Source organism: Chelonoidis abingdonii, chromosome 1, assembly GCF_003597395.2.
Source record: "Chelonoidis abingdonii isolate Lonesome George chromosome 1, CheloAbing_2.0, whole genome shotgun sequence".
Lineage (NCBI taxonomy): Eukaryota > Metazoa > Chordata > Testudines > Testudinidae > Chelonoidis > Chelonoidis abingdonii.
In genome coordinates this window covers 303340378-303361248 of record NC_133769.1, presented here as the reverse complement: position 1 = coordinate 303361248, position 20871 = coordinate 303340378, and the positions used below count along the sequence as shown (strand labels likewise).

Genomic DNA, 20871 nt, shown 5'->3' with positions numbered 1-20871 from the left:
CACGCCTTGCCTGGCTGTTACTTACAAGTTTGAAACATGAGAGTGATTTAGAAAGATTTGGAGAGCCTGGATTGACATCTGGTCCCTCTTAGTCCCAAGAGTGAATGAACCCCCGAAACAAAGAGCACAAACAAAAGACTTCTCCCCACCAAGATTTGAAAGTATCTTATCCCCTTATTGGTCCTCTGGTCAGGTGTCAGCCAGGTTTACTGATCTTCTTAACCCTTTACAGGTAAAAGAGACATTAACCCGTAACTATCTGTTTATGACAATTACACAGTATATTTAGATGTGGGACTTATTCAGATGACTGGAAAAAGACACAGATTATACTCCTTTTAAATATAGGCCCAAAGTGTAATTTTTTATTACATGACATCCAGAACTATGTGCTTAATATTTATGGAGTTTTATAATATTATCCTGAAATAATTTTTGTGATTACATTTGTGTGTTTATGTTCACATATATCTGTTATATCTGATGCTGCATCATGCATCTCGGTCATCTATTAAATGGACATGTCTGGTTTTTTTCACTTGCTCTCAAATTTTTGGCCCTCTTAAAAATGTGAATCCCTTCAAATGAAAGCAAGGGGTTACCAAGATCCAAATGTAGTGTAGGAAGTTACAGAGTAGATCTATGTATGAGATACTTACACCATGCCCATGCCCTGCAACATCCCAGCTGTTTTGCTGCTGGTTACTTTGTGTTCAGGGATTGTTAATTATGTGAAGTTATATGATGGCTTTGTAGCGGAATTGCATTATTCAAATCTAGCATGTGGCATGCTACTGATTCTTTATTGTACATTTCTTACTTGGGTAATAAGCCTTCTATATTTGTTAGTATATACTTAAGTGCCTTGCTTGCTTGTGGCCTTAAACTGCAACCCCCACCAAAATAATTTCATAATTGGCAGAAATTTTTCAGAAAATGACAAAACAACAACAGTGTTTCCAGATACTTACAAATTTAAACCCACAGCAAGTAAACTCAAAAGCACCTATTTTATGAATTTAAAACATTAAATGTATAGTAATTACATCAGGTACTGTTATGTAAGAAATGAACAGACTATAGAATAAATTAAGTCTTCTTTTTCAGAATGACTTCTTCAAAAATTATTTTGAAAATTCACCATTATAGAATTTCTGCCCATCGCTAAAACAGATAGAGGAGTTGAATATATGCCTCTGGTATTCCTCAAGGCAAACCAGTCTGTTTAATAGTTGACTGTCATCAGTTTAACTAGGAAGTGTCCTCAAATCAGGGAAATTGTGTTACCAATATGCACTCCAAATGCTCTTGAAAAACTTCTTATATCAAGATGTAGTTTAATCTATCATTTACTTTGAGTGACAGATTATACACTAAGTAATATTACTTTTCACATCAAAATGAATTGTAAATATAATGTTTTCATTTGTGGAATATGAAAAATGACTATCATTATACCAGGGTGGATAAAAATCAATGATTGTTTTCACAAACAAACAAAAAAGGATTTTTTTTTCATTTTAATTGAATTTTTTTATTTTATTGTTTAAATTATAATGTGAGGGTTTTTTAAAAAAAAATAAAACTTTTTAAAACGAAATCTCAATTTAATATACAGGAAGTTCTAGCCTGTCTAGCAGAGAATGGCCCTAATTACTATTCACATACTTTCTGACATGTCTGTAATGGTTGGCTTTGGGTCGTTTAGTCTGCAGGATGCTTAACCCTTTCTGGCCATGTGTTACACTTTGTATAAGATTCATTGCAGTTATATAACAGTAATAGCAACAATGATTTGAATGGTTATATTTTAATTAGACAATGTCACAATATGTTAAGGCCTAAACTACTTATAATCTCTTAAAATATGTAAATAAACTGACTCCATAAACCTGTGGCAAAAACTTTGAATTAATGGCTGCTTTTGTATATAAATAGAGAATCGGGGGGAAACATCTGACTTTTCAGGTCAAGTTTTATAAATATGACACAGTAGGTCAGCCTAAATAATTTAGAAGGCTGTCTCATTTTCAAGAGATTTACACATGACTAGTAACTTAAGCTCCAGTCACTTTCAGTTAGGCATATTTGAAAACTTTCCCAGGCTGACCTGAAATAATTAGTTTAATTCACTGACTATAATTAATCCCTCATTTAATAATCATTTAGTTGTAATTGTGAAATATGTTTTGATAAAGAAGTTTTTGTATCCAAAACCTTTTGAGATGGTTTTGTTTCATACAAATAAATCTTATATGCTGCTTTGTGTGTTTAATTAAATTCCAGTTACCGTTCTAATGAAGCTTAATACAAATCATGTGCAAAACCTTAATTATCTGGTAAATAAGGAATGTATCATTCAGCATTTTCTAACATACTAAAAATGTTTGCAGTGTTGTTGTAGTCCGAGGATATAAGAGAGACTAGATGGGTGAGATGATATATTTTATTGGACCAACTTCTCTTGGCAAAAGAGACAAGCTTTCGAGCTACACGGACCTGAAGAAGAACTCTGTGTAGTTCAAAAGTTTGTCTCTTTCACCAACAGAAGTTCATACTAAAAATATACAGTTAATAAGAACCTGAAAATATTAAGCTACGTAATTGATTAAATAAATGTACATCATTCTAGTGTACCCTCCTAGGTAGCAAAAAGATGCATCAAATCTAGTGCAAATGCTCTGTTTAGTTACAAATCAACATGTTTAATGATTATATCAGCCAGTGAGAATGCACCTGTCTTTAGAGAATAACTGAAGTACAAATGGAAAAGTTGATTACAATTAATTATTTAAATTTAGGCTTTCCACTTGGTGATTTAAATCACTGATTTAAATAGCCTTGATTTAAATCAATGTACCCCACATATAGTCCTTGATAACCCCCAAAGGAATTGCAGGTATTCTGGACCCCTTGAGTATGTCTACACTGCAGTTAGACACTCAGGGCTTGCGTGTGTCCGCTGACTCAGACTGGAGGTTAAACTCCACTGTAGACATCCTGGCTTGGGCTGCAACCTCAGCTCTAGAACCCTGCAAGGTGGGAGGGTCTCAGAGCTCAGCATAGGCACCAGGTTCCACTGACTACTCTGAAACCTGTCATGGTACAATGTGTTAACTTGCGACCGAATTCTGATTTGAAATACACAGCTGCAACTCCCGTTAACTTTGGGAGGGTTGCAAATGAGTATATTGAGGACAGAATTTGGCTTTACATTTTACAATTATTCTGTACTGCTATATCTCAAAATAAACAGTGTGAATAGCTCTATTAAACTTGAAAAGACTACTTGAGAAGGAAGAATGGTCTTAAAACTTGCTAAAAAGTTATGCTAATAAAAATGCTTTATACTCTTTTCATAAGACTAAGTAAAAACATTGACATTAGTGGTTTTCAAGAACCCAATTCTCAGTCCAAGTCCTGTTTTTCGTAAATAGTTTTATTGGACTAAGTGACGTACATCTGACTATAAAATAACATAAGCAGTGGTTCCAAATTTTTATACTCAGTTTGCTCCTTTTGATCATTTTCTGCAGGGACATGTGCAGTGAATTGTGATTAATATCACTAAATAATTGGCCAGTAAAAAAACAGGTTACCCTGAAGGATAATACATTTACTTACACAATGTTTTTTTGTAGTGTTCTGTGTAATTTGACTTACAATTATAATTCTCAACTATTACCTGCTAGTACTTGGTATAGACTTGATTCAGCAAGGTAATAAGCATGTGTTAACTTTAAACACATGAGTAATCCCTCTGAAGTTAGTGGGGTCATTGACATGCTTACTTCTCTTGCTGACTAAAGGTCAATTTTGGCACTTCTCTGATAATGTCATTTTACTTTTTTTTTTTTATTTGTATGGCTCTTTCCTTATTTGTACGTGTCTGTTATAAATATTTTTCTCACGTAATGTCATTGCTATTTCCCAATTTATTCTGTTCTATGTAATATTGGAATAACATTTAGGAATATTTATGCAAATGTAAAGCCAACATGAAAGATCACTATTAAAAACATACTGAAAGCACAAAATGCATCTTATTTTCAAATGTTTTCCAGCAAAAGTGACCCAGGAATGGTATTGCTGTCTTGTTGGAATTTTCCTGCCATGTTTGTGAACAGCGAACAGACAAGATTAAATATTGAAATGATGGCATATGCAGACAAAAGCTTTAGTATTACCTCGTAGTCTCTGAGGCTTGTAAACTTTCTTATTAGCTCACTGACTTTTTCATAAGAAGGTCTCTCTGGTATGTCTCATTTAAAGGTTTAGCTACTATCCATTTTTCATATAATGTACCTGTAGGCCCATTTACTGCCAAAGAGAAGTGGTTAAGAGAAGATGGTGTCCCTAGCTTCTGTTTGCCGGAAGCTGGGAATGAGTGACAGGGGATGGATCACTTGATGAATACCTGTTCTGTTCATTCCTTCTGGGGCACTTGGCAGTGGCCACTGTCGGAAGACAGTATACTGTGCTAGATGGACTTTTGATCTGACCCAGCATGGCCATTCTTATGTTCTCAAACTCACCTTGTTTTATCTAGAGTATGTCTGAGATCGTCTACATCTTGCTCTGAATTTGGAAGCCTTAATTTAAATTAGAAATCTTTTTTTTTCTTTGAGTTGCCCCCTTCCTTTTCTCCACACTGGAATCTTTATTTCCTCCCCTCCTTACAGTGGCAGTTGTTCAAGCAAGTTGCCTTTGGGGAAAAATAAGTAGCTTCCTGCAGATCTCTTACTCACACTTTCATGTGAGTAGGTGTTTTGATGGAAGTACCACAGAGTATGGTACATATTTCCCACTGGCTTTGGGAATGATAATCTCAAGTTCAAACTAGTTCTGTCCCTGTTAAACGTGGTGTACTATTCCACTGCCACACCACGTGGGTGAACGCCACTTGTTTTTCTAAACTAATTATAGAACTGTTGTATCTTTCGTGTCTAACATGTTATTTCTTAAAACTCATTCTTTGTATGTGAAGTAAATTGTTTGTGCCACAAATTAATTGTACCAGTAATTGAAACACTCTGTTCTTTTTCTTTGTAGAACCAAAGTCACAGTCTCATCCACAGCATCAAGTACAACACAGAGTGCTCAATATAGAGCAGAATGGCATAAAAGATTACAACCATCCCAGACATCTTCCTCGAAATGATACTAGACAGCCAAGAAATGAGAAACCCCCTCGTTTTCAAAGGGACATTCAGAATTCAAGACAGATTTTGGAAGGTAGTGGCTCATCAAGAAACAGAGGTCCTGAAAAACACAGCTCTTTAGGACCAGAGCAATGGACTGAGGATAAAAATAAGTGTGATAGACCTTATCCAAGGAACGATAGGCTAAAGAATATTGGTTATCCCTCAGCCACTCACCAGAGTGATGTTTCTTTTAAAAAGAGGGATAATGCTATGCAAAATAGACCTGGAAAAGGGGCTGCATTCATGGAATTGAGAGAGAATTCCAGTGTTCAAAATACCATAGATGATGATAATCAGAAACGAGGAAAAAAGGAAAACCAAATACATAATCCTGACAATTTTTATGACAGGAAAACACGAACAATAAGTAATGAAACTTTCAGTTTAAAAAATGAGCAACACTTCGATATGAATAGTGACTACCAGAATCCTATTAGAACTGATAATTTTAATGCTTTATCAAATGGAGATACTGAATATCCACAGAAAGGAAGACGAGTAGGACCTATTAAATCACCAGGACTCAATGTTGCTCCGTCATTTGAAGACAAAATGTTGTATTATAACGCTGGTCCAAAAAGGAGATCTGGGCCCATCAAACCAGAAAAAATATTGGAACCATCTATTCCTGTGGAGTATGGTAAAAGCTGGAGGCCAAGGGATGAATGTTTTGCTCTTTATTGGGAAGACAACAAGGTATGCGCCAGTCAAGTAGGAAATACTGTAAATTATATCTTTAAAAACAAAAGGGATGATGGCTTTGATGTGCTGCCACAAAGAGAGAGAGATTTTGTGTGTGTGTGTGTAATTTCTTACTTGAGCAAGTATCTTGTTACCTAGGGCTGTACACTCAAGGTACATGGCGTACTAAGTCTCGGGGAAGGGAAACTGAATTCCTTGCTGTCCAGATTGATCTTTATGGTCATCAGATGACATTTTTGGTACTAGGAGCAGCAGCCTGCAGCCCTTCTTGATATAGGTGACGATCACATTGATCAGGGGAAAGGGTGCACCTCCCATGATGCCCATCATCTTGGGGTGGAAAACTTTATGAAGATTCTCCCTACTGTTTGACTTTTTTACATGATCAGGAGATTGTTTATTGACTGAAATATTTCTTGAATGGGTTAATTATTTGTGTCCATGTTAAAAAGCCAACAATTTTGTTGTCTTGATTTTAAAAGTATAAATATTCCCTTGTTTCATTTGAACTTTTTAACTTTTCCAATGCCTACTAATTATTATTATGAGAAGAAATTTTCTTTTCTTTTCTCATTGTTACAGCCATTTTACTATTCTTTCCCCAGTTGTTAATCTCAAGAGCTATTGCCATCCATTTTTTTTGTTTTTTTAATCGCTCTCTCCCCCAAGTTTTTGGATAATCTGAAAAGAATAACAACATTTTTGTATGTGTTTTTTAATGTGTTTTTTTTCATTGTTCATCTAACAGCTAATATTTCTAATGATTTCATGTGTCTAATTTTTTTATCAGTTGTGATTTGTATTATTTTAATATTTTAAAGCAGTCATTCTGCTGTATAAATGTTCAGAGTGGGGAGTGGCCAGGGCAGTTTTGGAAACCTTTACAATGTGAATTTTTTCCTTTTAAATAAAGGAGCAACTAAGGTTTTTTGTTTTTAATCCGCCTCTTTGGCTTATATGACTCAAGACAAATGGACAGATGACACAAATGTTTTCAGTCATGAAGACAGGTTAATATAGGGGGTTGCATGTTTCAAATACGTGTGCATATTTGGAACTGGTACATATGCATCATGTACACTGATTATGGATGGAATTTTTTGAGAAAAATAATTTAATCATTGTGTGATGCTTGAATTGCTGGGTTGTGGATAGTCAGGAACTCGCAAAATGTACTTAAGCAAGAATGTTAATTCATTGCTTGTTACTGATGTAGTGTATCTTGGTGAAAATTAGCTACAAGAAATGTATTGATGCAGCAGATAGTTCTGGACTGGTGTGTGCCTGTGCTGTCTCCAGTAGTTGTTTGGAAAGATCCTGTAGCCAGGTAGTCAAGTGCTGTGGTGATTGTAATTACTATAGAAAACAATGATTTCTACATGTTCAACTCTATAAAGAGTTATAGGATATCCTCCAAAGATTTGTTTCAGTCTGGAGTTTATCTGAAGATAGACGCTTGATAGGGAGGATTAATTTAAGTGAACTAATTTGAATGTATTTCATCTTAGTTCTGTTTGGGAGAAGGCTGAGGTTAGTTTGGCTCACCGCTGCTCTTAATCCCCTTTAAGATCCTTTCATAGATGAAATAAAAGCATATTTGTCCAAACTTCTTGCTTTGTTAGAGTTAGAAAAGTGAATCCCTACTCTCCCTCTATAAATCCTTCTAGAAGAGTAAAATAGTTATCATCTTGATGCCACTTTTCTGTCTCTGCATTTTAAATTTTAAATCTTAAATCACTTAGGTCTAGAAATGCTCTCACATTTTTTGTAATAACCTGACTGTGTTCTGAGTAAAACTTCCAAATGAATTGCTAAACCTTAGCACTGTTCACTCACTATCTTTTTTTCCATTGTGTAAAAATGTCCAGGTAATAATGGACATGTAAATTTGCATTTGGTTTTAAACTGACATGAGTTTCTAATATATACATATTTGGTACAAACATATTTTGAAAAATTTAATACATTGTTTAAAATAGAATCTTTTAAAATGTTATTGATTTTTCTTGCAATATTTAATCCAGTGTTTTATGACCTTTTGAAATTTCTCTTTAAGTTTTACCGGGCAGAAATTGAAGCTCTTCATTCTTCTGGAACAACTGCAGTTGTTAAATTCTGTGATTATGGAAACTATGAAGAGGTGCTACTAAGCAACATCAGGCCCATTCACGCAGAGGCATGGGTATGTGATAACAAATTGTATACAAAGATATAAGCTACATTATTTGTGTAAAATATGTAGCTTTAGACAGATGAGTCCTGCAAAGGGTGTAAATGTAAAAGCACTGTGTGGAAAAATACTTCAAAACTGAATAGATCTGCCTTAGTTATTTAAATAAACACCCCTAGATAATAGAAAAGAATCCTGTGGTATTATTTGTCATGTATAATAAAATTAAATTGTATTGTTTTGAAAATGAATAACATTATTTACTTGTTAGAGAAACAGTGATTTGTATATGCAAAATAGGCATTTTATGTATATTTTATTCTCTCTCAAGTTTGTGTTTACTCTATATATGGAATACCAAGTGATTGTCAAAATAAGATTTCTGATTCACTAACATGGCTATTGTGTTTTATTACATGTAAAGATTAGGAAAAGAGCCTTTCAAATATACAAATATATTCCAAACGTTTTTATTATGTGTATATGTATAGGTAAAAAAGTGCAGATTTGTTGTATCATGATTTTTCTTTTTTGTTTTTTGTTTCACTTATTTCTTCTTTGCCAAATATCATGCCAAAACTGTGATTACAGAGATTTGCTTAGAACGTATTGGCCTTATGGCATCTAATTTGTGCAAGGCTTTGGGAAATATACAATGCTACATTTAGGTTAAAAAAAAGGAGAGAGAGAAAAAAGGAGTAAAGAGTCATTTGTACTGAGGTTCTTATTTATTCTCTGAATAGATGTACAAAAGTTATTCTTCACTACCTATGTAACTGATTTCTTTTCTTATTATTGGGGGTGTCTGTCACCACAGGAGATCCTAACTCTCGTTAGTTTTTAATGGTCCTTACTTCCTAGACACTTCATGTTAGTATCCTGGAGACAGAACAGTCACCCAGTGTTCACTGCCAGCTGTCTTTCACTGTGAGTTGTTACCTCTCCTTCTGTGGACCTCCCTTGTGGAGTTTTTTGTTTTTGTTTTGTTTGGCAACTCTACAGGAATATGAAACTTTTTCTAGTTTCTACATTAATATTCCTATGAAGTCTCAATATCTTATTTCCACTGGTCGGACTGCTACTTACCGCCACTGGGACACAATTATTTCACAACTCTTGACATTTCAAAATCTTTCACTTATAAGTACCTCATTCCATCTCCCATCTTTTCTCTGAGTATCACCACAAGCTGATAGTTGGTCTCAAAGTGCTTATGGAGAATCCCTGAGATTTCACTGTCTTGCTGCTCAGATATCCTTGCAGCTCTGAGTTTCTTGCACAAGAAAGCTATTTGCACTTTGTGCTTTACTTTTGTGTCCTGTTGCTAGATCTAATTCTCATTTTAAATACATGCCTCTTCAGCTTCTCAGCACTTACTGGAATCTTGTTGTAATGCTAGTAGATGTCTTATGTTGTTTTTTTGTGATTTCTCTCTCTCTCAGGTTTCACACATTAACCAATGTAAGAGTGACTTAGGCAACATTTACGGCAATGCAAAGTAAAGTTCTAATGCCTTGTGGTTCAGCATAAGATCTGAGACTTGGTTTATATGATCCAGCGTATTGCCTTCTCCAAATTGACTACAAGGATTCCTTTTCTTCAACCATTTTCTATTGTCAACTAGAGTGGCTGCGTTCCATCCTTTACAGGGATTCTCTGTTTTTTACGCTAGTCTTTCCACGTAATACTGGTCCTTGATAATCTGTATTGAAGGTGTGCTGTTATGTGTTACATACAGGCATCTTCTTTGTGCCATACTTCAACTCTGGTTCTGTAATACTGCTTGATTCCCCATATTGTGTTTAAAAGCATCCTTTGAAGCAAGAGTCAATGCTGATAGGAGGAGCTTTAATGATGTAATTCTATAGTCTATGCTACAATAAGACCACAAGACATATTCTATCTGTTTTTTCAGATTCCTTGTCACTGTTTTTTCCAAAACACTTTTTTGATGCTTAGAAACTGAATCACACCCAAAATTTCTCAACATACATCGAAATAGAAAAAGTACTTATTTGCAGGAGGAGGATGCAAAAATGTTATGTCAGTCAGCAGCAAAGTAGGAACCAGTGAACTTAAGGCATATGAAAATCCAGTTTAACCACTGTGTTCTGTTTCTTTTGGCTGATTTCCTGTATGACCACCCAAAAGTTGCTGAGATACTGCTGATACCCTGCTTTCTCCATTAGCATAACTATCAAACTGCTTATTGTAGAAGTGTGGTGATTCTTGGTGTTATCAATAAGAAAAAGATTTTTCATTGGCAGTATAGATTTAGGACTGGACTGCTTTGGTAAAAGAGTCTTCTCTCTTTGCTGGGATGTAGACTAGATCCCATCTGCCTGATATTTCTGGGATCCTCTTTAATTTCCGCCTCATCTGAGGAAGTTAATGGAAGATGATCTGAAGGTTCCTAGAGCTATACATTACATGTGGAAATCTATTGCTGCAGAGTGATAGCCCTGTTGTAGCATTCTTCCATTATTTCGTTTTCTTTGGATCCTGGTATGTGTCTTTTAAAAAACCTCTCTGATGGCTAACATACTGATTGCAATCAAACTATTGGCATTAGTATACCAAATATTGCATATCTAACTCTGATAGGTTACACAAGGTAAATAAAAGGGCTACTGAATGTTTTTTAAAGACCCCATTAACAACTATCATTGTATTTGTCATGCAAAAATAATAAATCTTTATAGTTTTGCTTAGTTCTTGTAATATATGTATAAAAACCCTTCAATCTGACTGTTTTTAATAAAAAAAATTATATTTTACTTTACGTTATTTAAGAATTCTCTTAGTGTTCATCCCCTATACAAGGTTTTGAAAATGTACCCTGGTGTTTCTCTAAATGTAGCAGTGATCACTTAATGCAAATGTTATATTCCTGACAAAAAACACACCAAAAAAAGCCTTTGTAGAAATAACAATTGCTTGTTTTTCTATTAAAAGATGTAAAGTTATACTAGCAAACTGAAAAGCATGAAATGTTAAGGGGCTTCATGACTAAATTAATAGTCTGTTGTGTGGAAAAATAAAATAAAGTGAAGATAATACTTTAAACCTAAAGTGTTAATTTTTTCCTCTAAGTTTTAGGATTATTTTTTCTTATTAATTACTAGTGGTTTTCTTTCTAGCATGTTTACTTGGTCACTTCACTATGAAGATCATTTATTTATGTTCTCCTTTTCCTTCCTCTCATCCCTAGGTAATAATCTGGTAGGGTTTGCTCCTGACTCTACAAGTAGAGTTTTAGCTTGTGGTTATAACTGCTTTTTTTCTGTAATGTAAAGAAAGGCAACAGTGTGTCTTCTCCTACCTCCACATATGGCAATCTCATTCTGGTCCTTCTAGAGTCCAACTAGGATTAGGTTCACGGAAACTTTTTTCTACATGCCTCTTTCCTTAAATAACAGTGATTATAAAATAAAGTCTATAGTTTGTTTGTTGTTAGTGTCTTCTTCCTGAATCCCACTGTACAATTCTGTATGGAGAGCAGTATGTGTCTCCTCACCATGAAGCAAGGAGGTAAAGAACTGTCAATCCAGATAAGTATAATGATGCTTTCTACACACTCTGTTGCTTGTGAGGCATGGAATCCATTCATCACGTAATTTCATGTTTTGTTCTATCCAATATGGGGAGCTTGCAGAAGGGAAAGGAAAAGAGAAAGGAATCTAAGGCTCCAGCTGCATTATTCTTGCTAGCATAAGTACTTTTTTTGGGCAGGGCAGCAATCTTAATTCCAGGTGGTCTTGCTTCTAGCTTTCTGTCTCCTTCCTCACAGACCTGTGGGCACTTTAAAAGTTCTGACCCTTTCTTAAAGCAGGCTGTATCTTTGGCCCTCTCCCACAACAGTTTCTAGTGCTGGGTAAGTAAAAAAACAAACCAAAAACTTAGGGCCCTTCTCTAGCAACATTCCTTGGTTAGAGTAATGCACCGTTCAGGGCTCTCAGCTGCCTCTTCTACCTATACTCAATCATGCAGTTCTGTCTTGGCTGGAGAAAACTTAAGCTGCAGGCTCTGAAAATCAGTCTTTCTGGGAATCAGGGCAACTCAACATCTTCTCTGACACCCCCCTCTCCTCTCCCTCTCCCAAGATCTTGATTTATAGCAACTATGGGATTCCTTGAAGGATCTGGTTTTCTCTTTGTGTGCTAATGTATCTAATACCTTAGCATCACACCACACTGCTTTCATAGCTTACATTTAGACAGCAAGCCTGCCTGTTATGAATATTTAGGCAGGCAAAATGAATGACTGAGACAACTTTATTGTTATTCTTTTATCTAACTACTGATGACTTCTTGCTTATCACCTTGTTTGTCTAGCCTCCTAAAAATGAGACAGCCAAGTGAGGTTCTTCTAACATAGTGTTTTTCAGACTGGTGGTCTCGACCCAAAAGAGAGTCACAGAATGTTATAGGGGAGTCATGAGAGTGATGGCTGCTGGCCAGGTGCCCAGCTCTGAAGGCAGAGCTGCCGCCAGCAGCAGTGCAGAAGTAAGGGTGGCAAGATATGGAGGTGGGTCTTCACAGTCTGAAATATTTTCAAAGAGGTTCCCAGCAAAAAAAAGTTTGAGAACCCCTAACAATATAATATAATAATTCCAAGATTGCCTTAGGAGAACTACCCAGGTCTAGCTGCATCCATTAGAAATGCAAAATTCTTTTTTTTATATCTGCTTCAGATGGGCTTCAAGAACTTTGGCTCTTTTGCTCTTTCACCATTAGGAAAACCTCCAGGTTGATAGTTGGATTCACTATGTGTTGAATGAATGACTGAGGATTCCCTTATGCAGGATTTCTTACTACCCCCCCCCCCCACACACACACACCTCCCCCAGCACTCTCACATCGTTTTCATCTGGAGGGCTACCGGTGCAGGCTCTGTCTCCCATAAAGGGTCTCATGGTCATGGTCTCTCTACTCCCATGAAAACTCTAGGTTTGGGTTTTTGTGGATATGTGCCTTCAAAATCCCATTTTCCCATTCTGATGGTTTAGTTTCCTTTCTCACCTCAGTTAAACTAAAACAAGACTTTGCTGTGGGTCTCTGAGTTTCTTAATTCTTTTCCCCTTGTGAGGGAACTGTTTGACCGAAAGAAAACAACAAGAAGTCTTCGATGCCAGTTACTTCTTCCAAAGGACGTCATTCATGTGTTGGTCATCTGTTCCTTTTACATAAGAAGTCCTCTCCTTTGAGTGGTTTCCTATACTTCTGAGAGTGTGTTTTCCTTTCCTCCATTATTTTCTAACAGACATGACTTAGGGTATATCTACATGAAAGCTGGGAGCATGCTTTCCAGCTGAGGTAGACATATGTGCTAGCTCTGCTTGCATTAGTATGCTTAAAAAATAGCAGTGTAACCAAGAGATGGCTTGGACTAGGCTTGTATGCAGTGTAACCAAGAGATGGCTACACTGCTATTTTTAGTGTGCTATCTTAAAAAGAACTAGTGTGTGTTTATCTACCCACACTGGGAAGCACACTCTCAGTTGCCGTGTAGACATACCATACCATACCACAGACTGAAGCGGTATGGAAAGCAGCTCTTGAGGTTCACCTGGATTCATAGTCAGTGAAAATTTCTCATCTTGGTACATGTAGGCTATACAATTCTACATGTTTCTCTCTGACTCAAGGTTGGCAAATGCTTGTCAAGCAGACCATTGTAGGTGATTTCCCAATTTTACACTCAGGCATTTCTCATTCATCCAAACTGTGTAATATCACTACTTGTTACTACAGATCACATCCCTTTCCCCATTTTGTGGTTGCTCAGAAGTGTTAAACACCTTAACCAGCTAAAGGATAAACTCCCACTCTTTTAACCTTTCAGATATTATTTAACTGAAACTAATCAAAGTCAACAGTTTAGGTATCCAGTAAGATGATTTTCTCATGTTGAGGACGGAATAATTTTTTGGTTCAGTCCTTAAATTTTTTTAATTTTAAAAGGGACTATTTTTCCACCTTCCACTTCCTCAAAAAAATACATCTTTCAGGTCTCTCAGATCATAACATGTTTGGAGAGGCATTTACAGTTTGGAGAGTTAACTGGTAGTAGGCTTCTGAGTTTGGACATTTCTGTTTACAGCTATAGGAGAATAGTGATAGTTTAACAATCAGTGCTACTCAGGAAACTTATGAGATCTATAATATTTCCTGCAAATTAATCTGCTTTTGTATCCTGTGAAAATGGTATACCCATATTTTCAAAACTTGTATTGGAGAGTTATTTATCTATTTGAGCCTTACACAAAAGTAATGTTTACACTATAAAAATTGCCATATTTAAGCATGCTGTTAGGCAAATTTAGGGAACAGCTAACCCCTTCACTTAATTCTTCTTCTGGCTCTGGTCTGTTGTGTTGCATAATGCGATGAATACATATGGCTAATTTTGCATGTGTGTTCTTCCCAAGTATGCAGTGTTGTTATGTCAGTCCCAGAATATTAGAGATACAAGGTGGGTGAGGTAGTATCTCTTTTTGTTGATGAGAGACAAGTAGCATTAACAAGGGAGCTGAGATGGGAGAGGCCAATTTTCATTTTTAACCTCAAGTTTTGAGGTGAGTGAATGTGGAGAGAATTGTAAAATTTAGATCAGATTATATCAAACAATTAAAAAATGGTTTTTGCATTTCAGTTGCCAAAATATTTAGCACAACTATATTTTCTTATAGTTTTGAGACCCAGTTAGGTGTTACACAAACTAACTTAGTGTCTTTTCCCTTGTGGCCAGTACTAAAGTTAATAAAGTTAATCAAAACATAGTTTCAATATGAGAAATTCTGAAGCTTTTTAATAAACTGCAATTACTGGAAAAATCTTCCTTTGTCTTTATACTGAGTTTTATTTGTGTAGTTATATAATCTAGGATGTTCTTTGTTTACCAAAAAAAAGTAAAAATACAGTAGTTGGTATTAAAAAGTTAACAATTGACAGTATTTATCACATTTTGGCATTGGAGATATCACAGTATTTCCTAATATTCAGGAATAAGATTTGGCTTGTGGTATCTCAGATACTCTTGTGGAGTGACTGACTGTTGGCAAACGTTTGCCTTTTAAATGTCAAAGTCTGTAAATAAATCGGTAGGTCTTAAAAAGTGCCAGATTGACACCCCTGTAAACTGAAGTCTTGTAAATAGGTTCTTAGATAATCTCCATCAATGCATTTTATATTATATGTACTATTATTATTATGTATTACCAGAGAGCCCATTTCCCTAGTCATGGACCAGCACACCATTGTGCTAGCTGCTGTTCAAATACAGAACAAAATCCCTTGTGTAGATCTAAGACAACTAAGAAACGAAAAAAGAAATGGAACAAATAACTATGTTCATTGTTGAACAAGTGATTTAAACCAATTTACAATTTGACAGATAATTATTTCCTTATCTCTTTAGGGAATTTGCATAGGTAATTCAGAAAAAATAAAATTTAAAGAGAACCACTGAGTTAAGTGCAATCTCAATCGGACTCTAAAAGTCAAAATATTACCCTTCTGGTTAAATACCTCACTACTGTTATGGCACATCTAAGAGTTTGTCTTCACTGCTGTGCTAAATCAGCACCGATGCAATCAATGCAGCGGCATTGATTTAGCAGGTCTGCTGAAGACGCAATAAGTCTATCAGAAGAGCATTTTCCCATCGACATAATCAATCCACCTCAACAAGAGGCAGAAGCTATGTCAATGGGAGAGCATCTCCCACCAACATAGCATGGTGTAGACAACACATTAAGTCAACGTAAGTAATGTTGCTCAGCTAATTGAGTTTTTTATACCCCTGAGTGACATAACTGACATCGACTTAAGCAGTTGTGTAGACAAGGCCCTAGCTATACAACCATTTTTGTCATAGAGGACCTGAGTATTTTCGTGATTGGAGTACTTCATGCAAATGTCTTCACAATATAACAAACTACTATAATATATAACTCCTTGCAGAAACTGAAGTTTCCTTTAAATTTACATGCTGTGACAGACCCAGGCCAGTGGGGTACAGGAGTCTGATAGAGGACAAATATACTGGTCACTGGATGAGTAGTTTTCTGTTCCCTGAGTGACCAGAGCAGGGGTTGCACTAGAGTATTCAGGAACCTGCTAGAACCAATTAAGGCAACCAGGCTGATTAGAACACCTGCAGCCAATCAAGGCAGGCTAATCAGGCCACCTGGGTTTAAAAAGGAGCTCACTCCAGTCAGGGATGGGGGAGCGAGAGGAGAGGAAGTGCGTGTGAGGAGCTGGGAGCGTGAGGAGCTGGGAGCAAGAGGCGCAAGGAGCTGAGAGTGAGAGGGTGTACTGCTGGAGGACTAAGGAGTTACAAGCATTATCAGACACCAGGAGGAAGGTCCTGTGGTGAGGATAAAGAAGGTGTTTGGGGAAGGCCATGGGGAAGTAGCCCAGGGAGTTGTAGCTGTCATGCAGCTGTTACAGGAGGCGCTATAGACAGCTGCAATCCACAGGGCCCTGGGGCTGGAACCCGGAGTAGAGGGTGGGCCCGGGTTCCCCCAAACCTCCCAACTCCTGATCAGACACAGGAGAGTTGATCCAGACTGTGGGGAAGATCACTGAGGTGAGCAAAATCTGCCAATAAGCGCAGGACCCACCAAGGTAGAGGAGGAACTTTGTCACAACTGGTGTCAGGAGTGGGATCTGGTGTGTGCACAGCGCAGCAGAAGAAGGAGGGTGTTAAAAAAAAAAAAGGTAGAGGGATTTTTTTTTTTTCACCACAATGGATGACTTAGTACGGGCATTGATACAAGCTACGGCGGCCAGCAGGAGGCTACCCGTGTCCAGGCAGCTGCCCAACAGGAGGCAGTGTGCGGCTGCAGCAAGAGACTAATCGCCTGCTGATGGACCAGGCTTCTCAAGACGAGCTATGTTGCGGGAACTGGTAAACCAGGTAAAGACCCTTACAGAGCTGAACCGCAGCCATGATGGGACGCAGATCATATGGGCCAGCCATTGGCTGCAGAAAATGATGCGGGAGGATGATGTAGAGGCATACCTTCTGGCCTTTGAGAGGACAGCCCTACGGGAGGCCTGGCCTCGAGATCAGTGGTCTGGCATCCTTGCCCCATTCCTGTGTGGGGAGGCCCAGAAGGCCTACTATGATCTGCCTGAAGAGGCTGCAGCAGACTACCCCCAGCTGAAAGCAGAGATCCTGGCCAGATCTGGGGTAACGACTGCAGTGCGGGCCCAGCAGTATCACGAGTGGAGGTACCAGGAAACAAACCCCGCGGTCCCAATTGTATGACCTCATCCATCTTGCACGAAAGTGGTTGCGAACGGAGTCCCGGAGTCCGGAAGAGATACTAGAGGTTCTGGTCATCGACCGATACATGAGGGGACTACTGCCAGACCTTCGTGCCTGGGTAAGCCAGAACGAACCTCCACCTATGATGAGGTTGTTGCACTGGTAGAGAGGCGAAGGACGGCGAGGGAGCTGACCCGACCAGTTAAGGAAGAGGCACCCCGGGTTAAACTAGCAGCACCAAGCCTAGAGCTCGGTGACTGGGCCACCAGGAGGGCCAGGTGGAAAAAAAGAGAGGGGCTGAAGGCCACCAGAGGCCACAAAGAGTCAGAGCACTGGAGGGAGAAGAGGATCTGATGTTAGATTGCCCAAACCAAGAGACCGGGGAATGCCTAGGGCTCCATACAGATGTTATGCCTGCAGGGAGTGGGGACATATAGCTGCACAGTGTCCCAATGCTGAGGAGCCTATGCAGTGTAACCTGGGGAACTGGGCAGACCCATGCTCCCTAATCCACCTTGTGGGGGTCTCACTAACCCCACATATGTACACCAGACCAGTAAAGCTAAATGGGGTAGAGACCAGCACTGGTTGATTGGGGAGTGCTATCACGCTTGTCTCGGGGAAGCTCGTGAAGTGTAGTCAGCTGCTGCGGGCTAAGCATACGGGATAACATGCGTCCATGGGACAGTTGGTTATTACCCACCATCCAGTAAAATTGAGATTCAGGGGAACACTACTGAGGTAGCAGCAGGTGTAGTCCCTAAACTCCCATACCCGGTGCTCATAGGAGGGACTTCCCAGGGTTTGGAAACTTACTCCCAGTAGGAGGATTGGAGGAAAAGGGGAACCCTGAAGTTAGTGAGGCATCCACAGTAGACTGTCAACCCCCAGTCTTCTCTGAAATATCCCCAGATTTATTTTCCATTCCCAGACAGGGTAGAAAGTCAAAAAGGGGAAAGGAGGCAGCTAAGGCCTTGGGAACCCAAATACTGACTCAAAGCCAGAGGGTCGCTCTCGTAGGTAGGCGGACCCGAGCAGCTGAAAAGGAGGCCACCCAGGAGGGAGAAGCACCCGAGTCTGACCCCCACCCTAATGCTTCTGAACCAGTAGAGGCAACAGAGACTGGGCCCCTAGATCTTGGGCAGATTAGCCCCGGGAGAGGAAATTTTGGATGGGACCAGGCTGAAGACCCAAGGTACGACAACATTAGGAAGGAGGTGACTGAAATAGATGGGGTCCCCGTGGAAGGGAAAAACCCAGGGACCAGGACCCTACTTCATAATGAAGAAGAATCTCTTATACTGGGTTGCACCAGTACAGGGGCAGAAGGTACAGCAGATCCTAGTACCTCAAAAACACCAGAATGCTGTATTAAGTCTTGCTCATAGTCATCTTTTTGGGGGCATTTGGGGTAGAGAAGACCCTGGCACGAGTCCTACGACGGTTCTTCTGGCCAGGAGTACATGAAGAAGTGCGGAGGTACTGTGCGTCCTGCCCGGAGTGTCAGCTGCACAGTCCCCGTCCCCACCTGAGGGCACCTTTAGTACCCCTTCCCATCATAGAGGTCCCCTTTGAGCGAATAGCCATGGACCTAGTGGGTGAACAGTCTCCGCTCTTCTGGATCGTGAACGATGTTGAGGGCTGCCATCACACCATCGATGTTGTTGCAGGCTACAAGATCACCTTCCATGAAGAAGAATGGGACAAGATCCTTTTGACAGTCACGGAACATGGAAACCCTAGCATCACCTGCCAGGAGATTCCACTGCTGTAGTCTGGAGCCCAACAGCTAGACTAGAGTCAATCAATAATTTTAAGCATCGTTTTCTTTCTCAGTGACCCAGAATTAGTGAAGTTTGACTACATTTATTTCAGAAGAATTTTGGCTGTAGAGCAGTGTAATAAGTAAGGTGGTAAGTCGGGAAGGGAAGGATTGGGACACCCTACTGCCCTACCTTATGTTCGCGATCTGGGAGGTACCTCAGGCCTCAACTGGATTTTTCCCATTCGAGTTATTATACGGGCGTCACCCCCATGGCATACTAGATATCGACAAAGAGATTTGGGAAGAGGAACCCAATGAGGGGAGAAATATAACAGAACATCTAATACAGATGCGAGACCGGATAGCCCGGATCACCCCTATTTACAGGAACATTTGGAAAAGGCACAGGAGGCCCAGAGAACCCATTACAATTGCCAGGCAAAAGTCTGACAGTTCCAACCAGGGTATCGGGTGATGGTGTTGGTATCTACAGCAGAAAGCAAGCTTCTGGCCTGATGGCAGGGGCCCTGTGAGGTGGTTGAACCCGTGGGGGAAGTAACCTACAAGGTGCGGCAGCCAGGATGCTGAAAACAAAGACAGATTTATCACATCAACCTTCTGAAACCGTGGCATGCACAGGAGGCATGCATAACTGTCCAAAAAGACCTAACCCAGGAAAACAAGCCTTCCAAATAGGTGAGAGTATCTCCGATTTAACACCAGACCAGAAGAGTGAGGTATTTGAGATGATCTTCCGGAACCAAGATATGTTCTCAGCAAAACCGAGTAGAACAACCGAGACACATCACCACATTGTCACGAACCCTGGGGCCAGAATAACAATGAGGCCTATCAGGTGCCAGCAGCCAAAAGGGAGGAAATAAAAGAGAAGTAAAAAAATGCTGGAGTTGGGGATCATCGAAGAATCCCACAGTCAGTGATCCAGCCCAATCATTCTGGTGCCCAAACCTGATGGCACCACAAAGTTTTGCAATGACTTCCGGCGACTAAACGAAGTATCTCAGTTCAACACGTACCCTATATGTCGCATAGATGAGCTAGTGGACCGTCTGGGGAATGCCCGGTACTTGACTACCCTAAACTTGACAAAGGGGTATTGGCAGATTCCCCTTGCAGAAGACACAAAGGAAAAGACTGTGCTCTCTACACCAGAGGGTCTTTTTCAATATACTGTCCTCCCTTTTGGACTACATGGGGCCCCAGCTACTTTCCAGCGCCTCATGGACAAGCCATTATGCCCGCGTAACAGTTATGCTGCTGCCTACTTGGACGGTGTGGTGATTCATACCCCAGACTGCAAAACCCACCTAGAGAAGGTGGAGGCAATCCTTGATACCTTCAGGCGAGCTGGCCTTACAGCAAACCCTACCAAGTGTAGGGTTTAGAGAGGCCAAATATCTTGGCTACATTGTGAGAAAAGGTCTGGTAAAACCCCAAGTGAACAAGTTGGAAGCCATCCAAAATTGGCCCCGACCACGTCGCAAGAAACAAGTCCGTGCATTCCTAAGTGTAGTGGGGTATTACCGACCATTTATCCCCCACTTTGCCACAAGGGCAAGCCCCCTGACAGACCTAGTGAAAGCCCGTGGACCTGATCTGGTGAGATGGTCTGACACAGCAGAGGAAGCATTCACAGACCTACGGACTGCCCTCTTCAGTAACCCTGTACTGATAGCCCCTGATTTCACCAAGGAATTTATCCTGCAGACAGATGCATCGGAAGTAGGGTTGGG

General features: G+C 39.5%; 1 protein-coding gene across 2 annotated transcripts in view; it reads left to right on the top strand.

Moving 5' to 3' along the window:
- Nucleotides 1-20871, top strand: part of TDRD3 (tudor domain containing 3) — a 271121-nt gene that overhangs the window by 201640 nt on the left and 48610 nt on the right. For both annotated transcript variants that reach the window (XM_032795824.2, XM_075061557.1), the window contains exons 11-12: nucleotides 5053-5900; nucleotides 7963-8088. In XM_032795824.2, the coding sequence (XP_032651715.1) occupies nucleotides 5053-5900; nucleotides 7963-8088 (974 nt within the window). The remainder of the gene's footprint in view (nucleotides 1-5052; nucleotides 5901-7962; nucleotides 8089-20871) is intronic.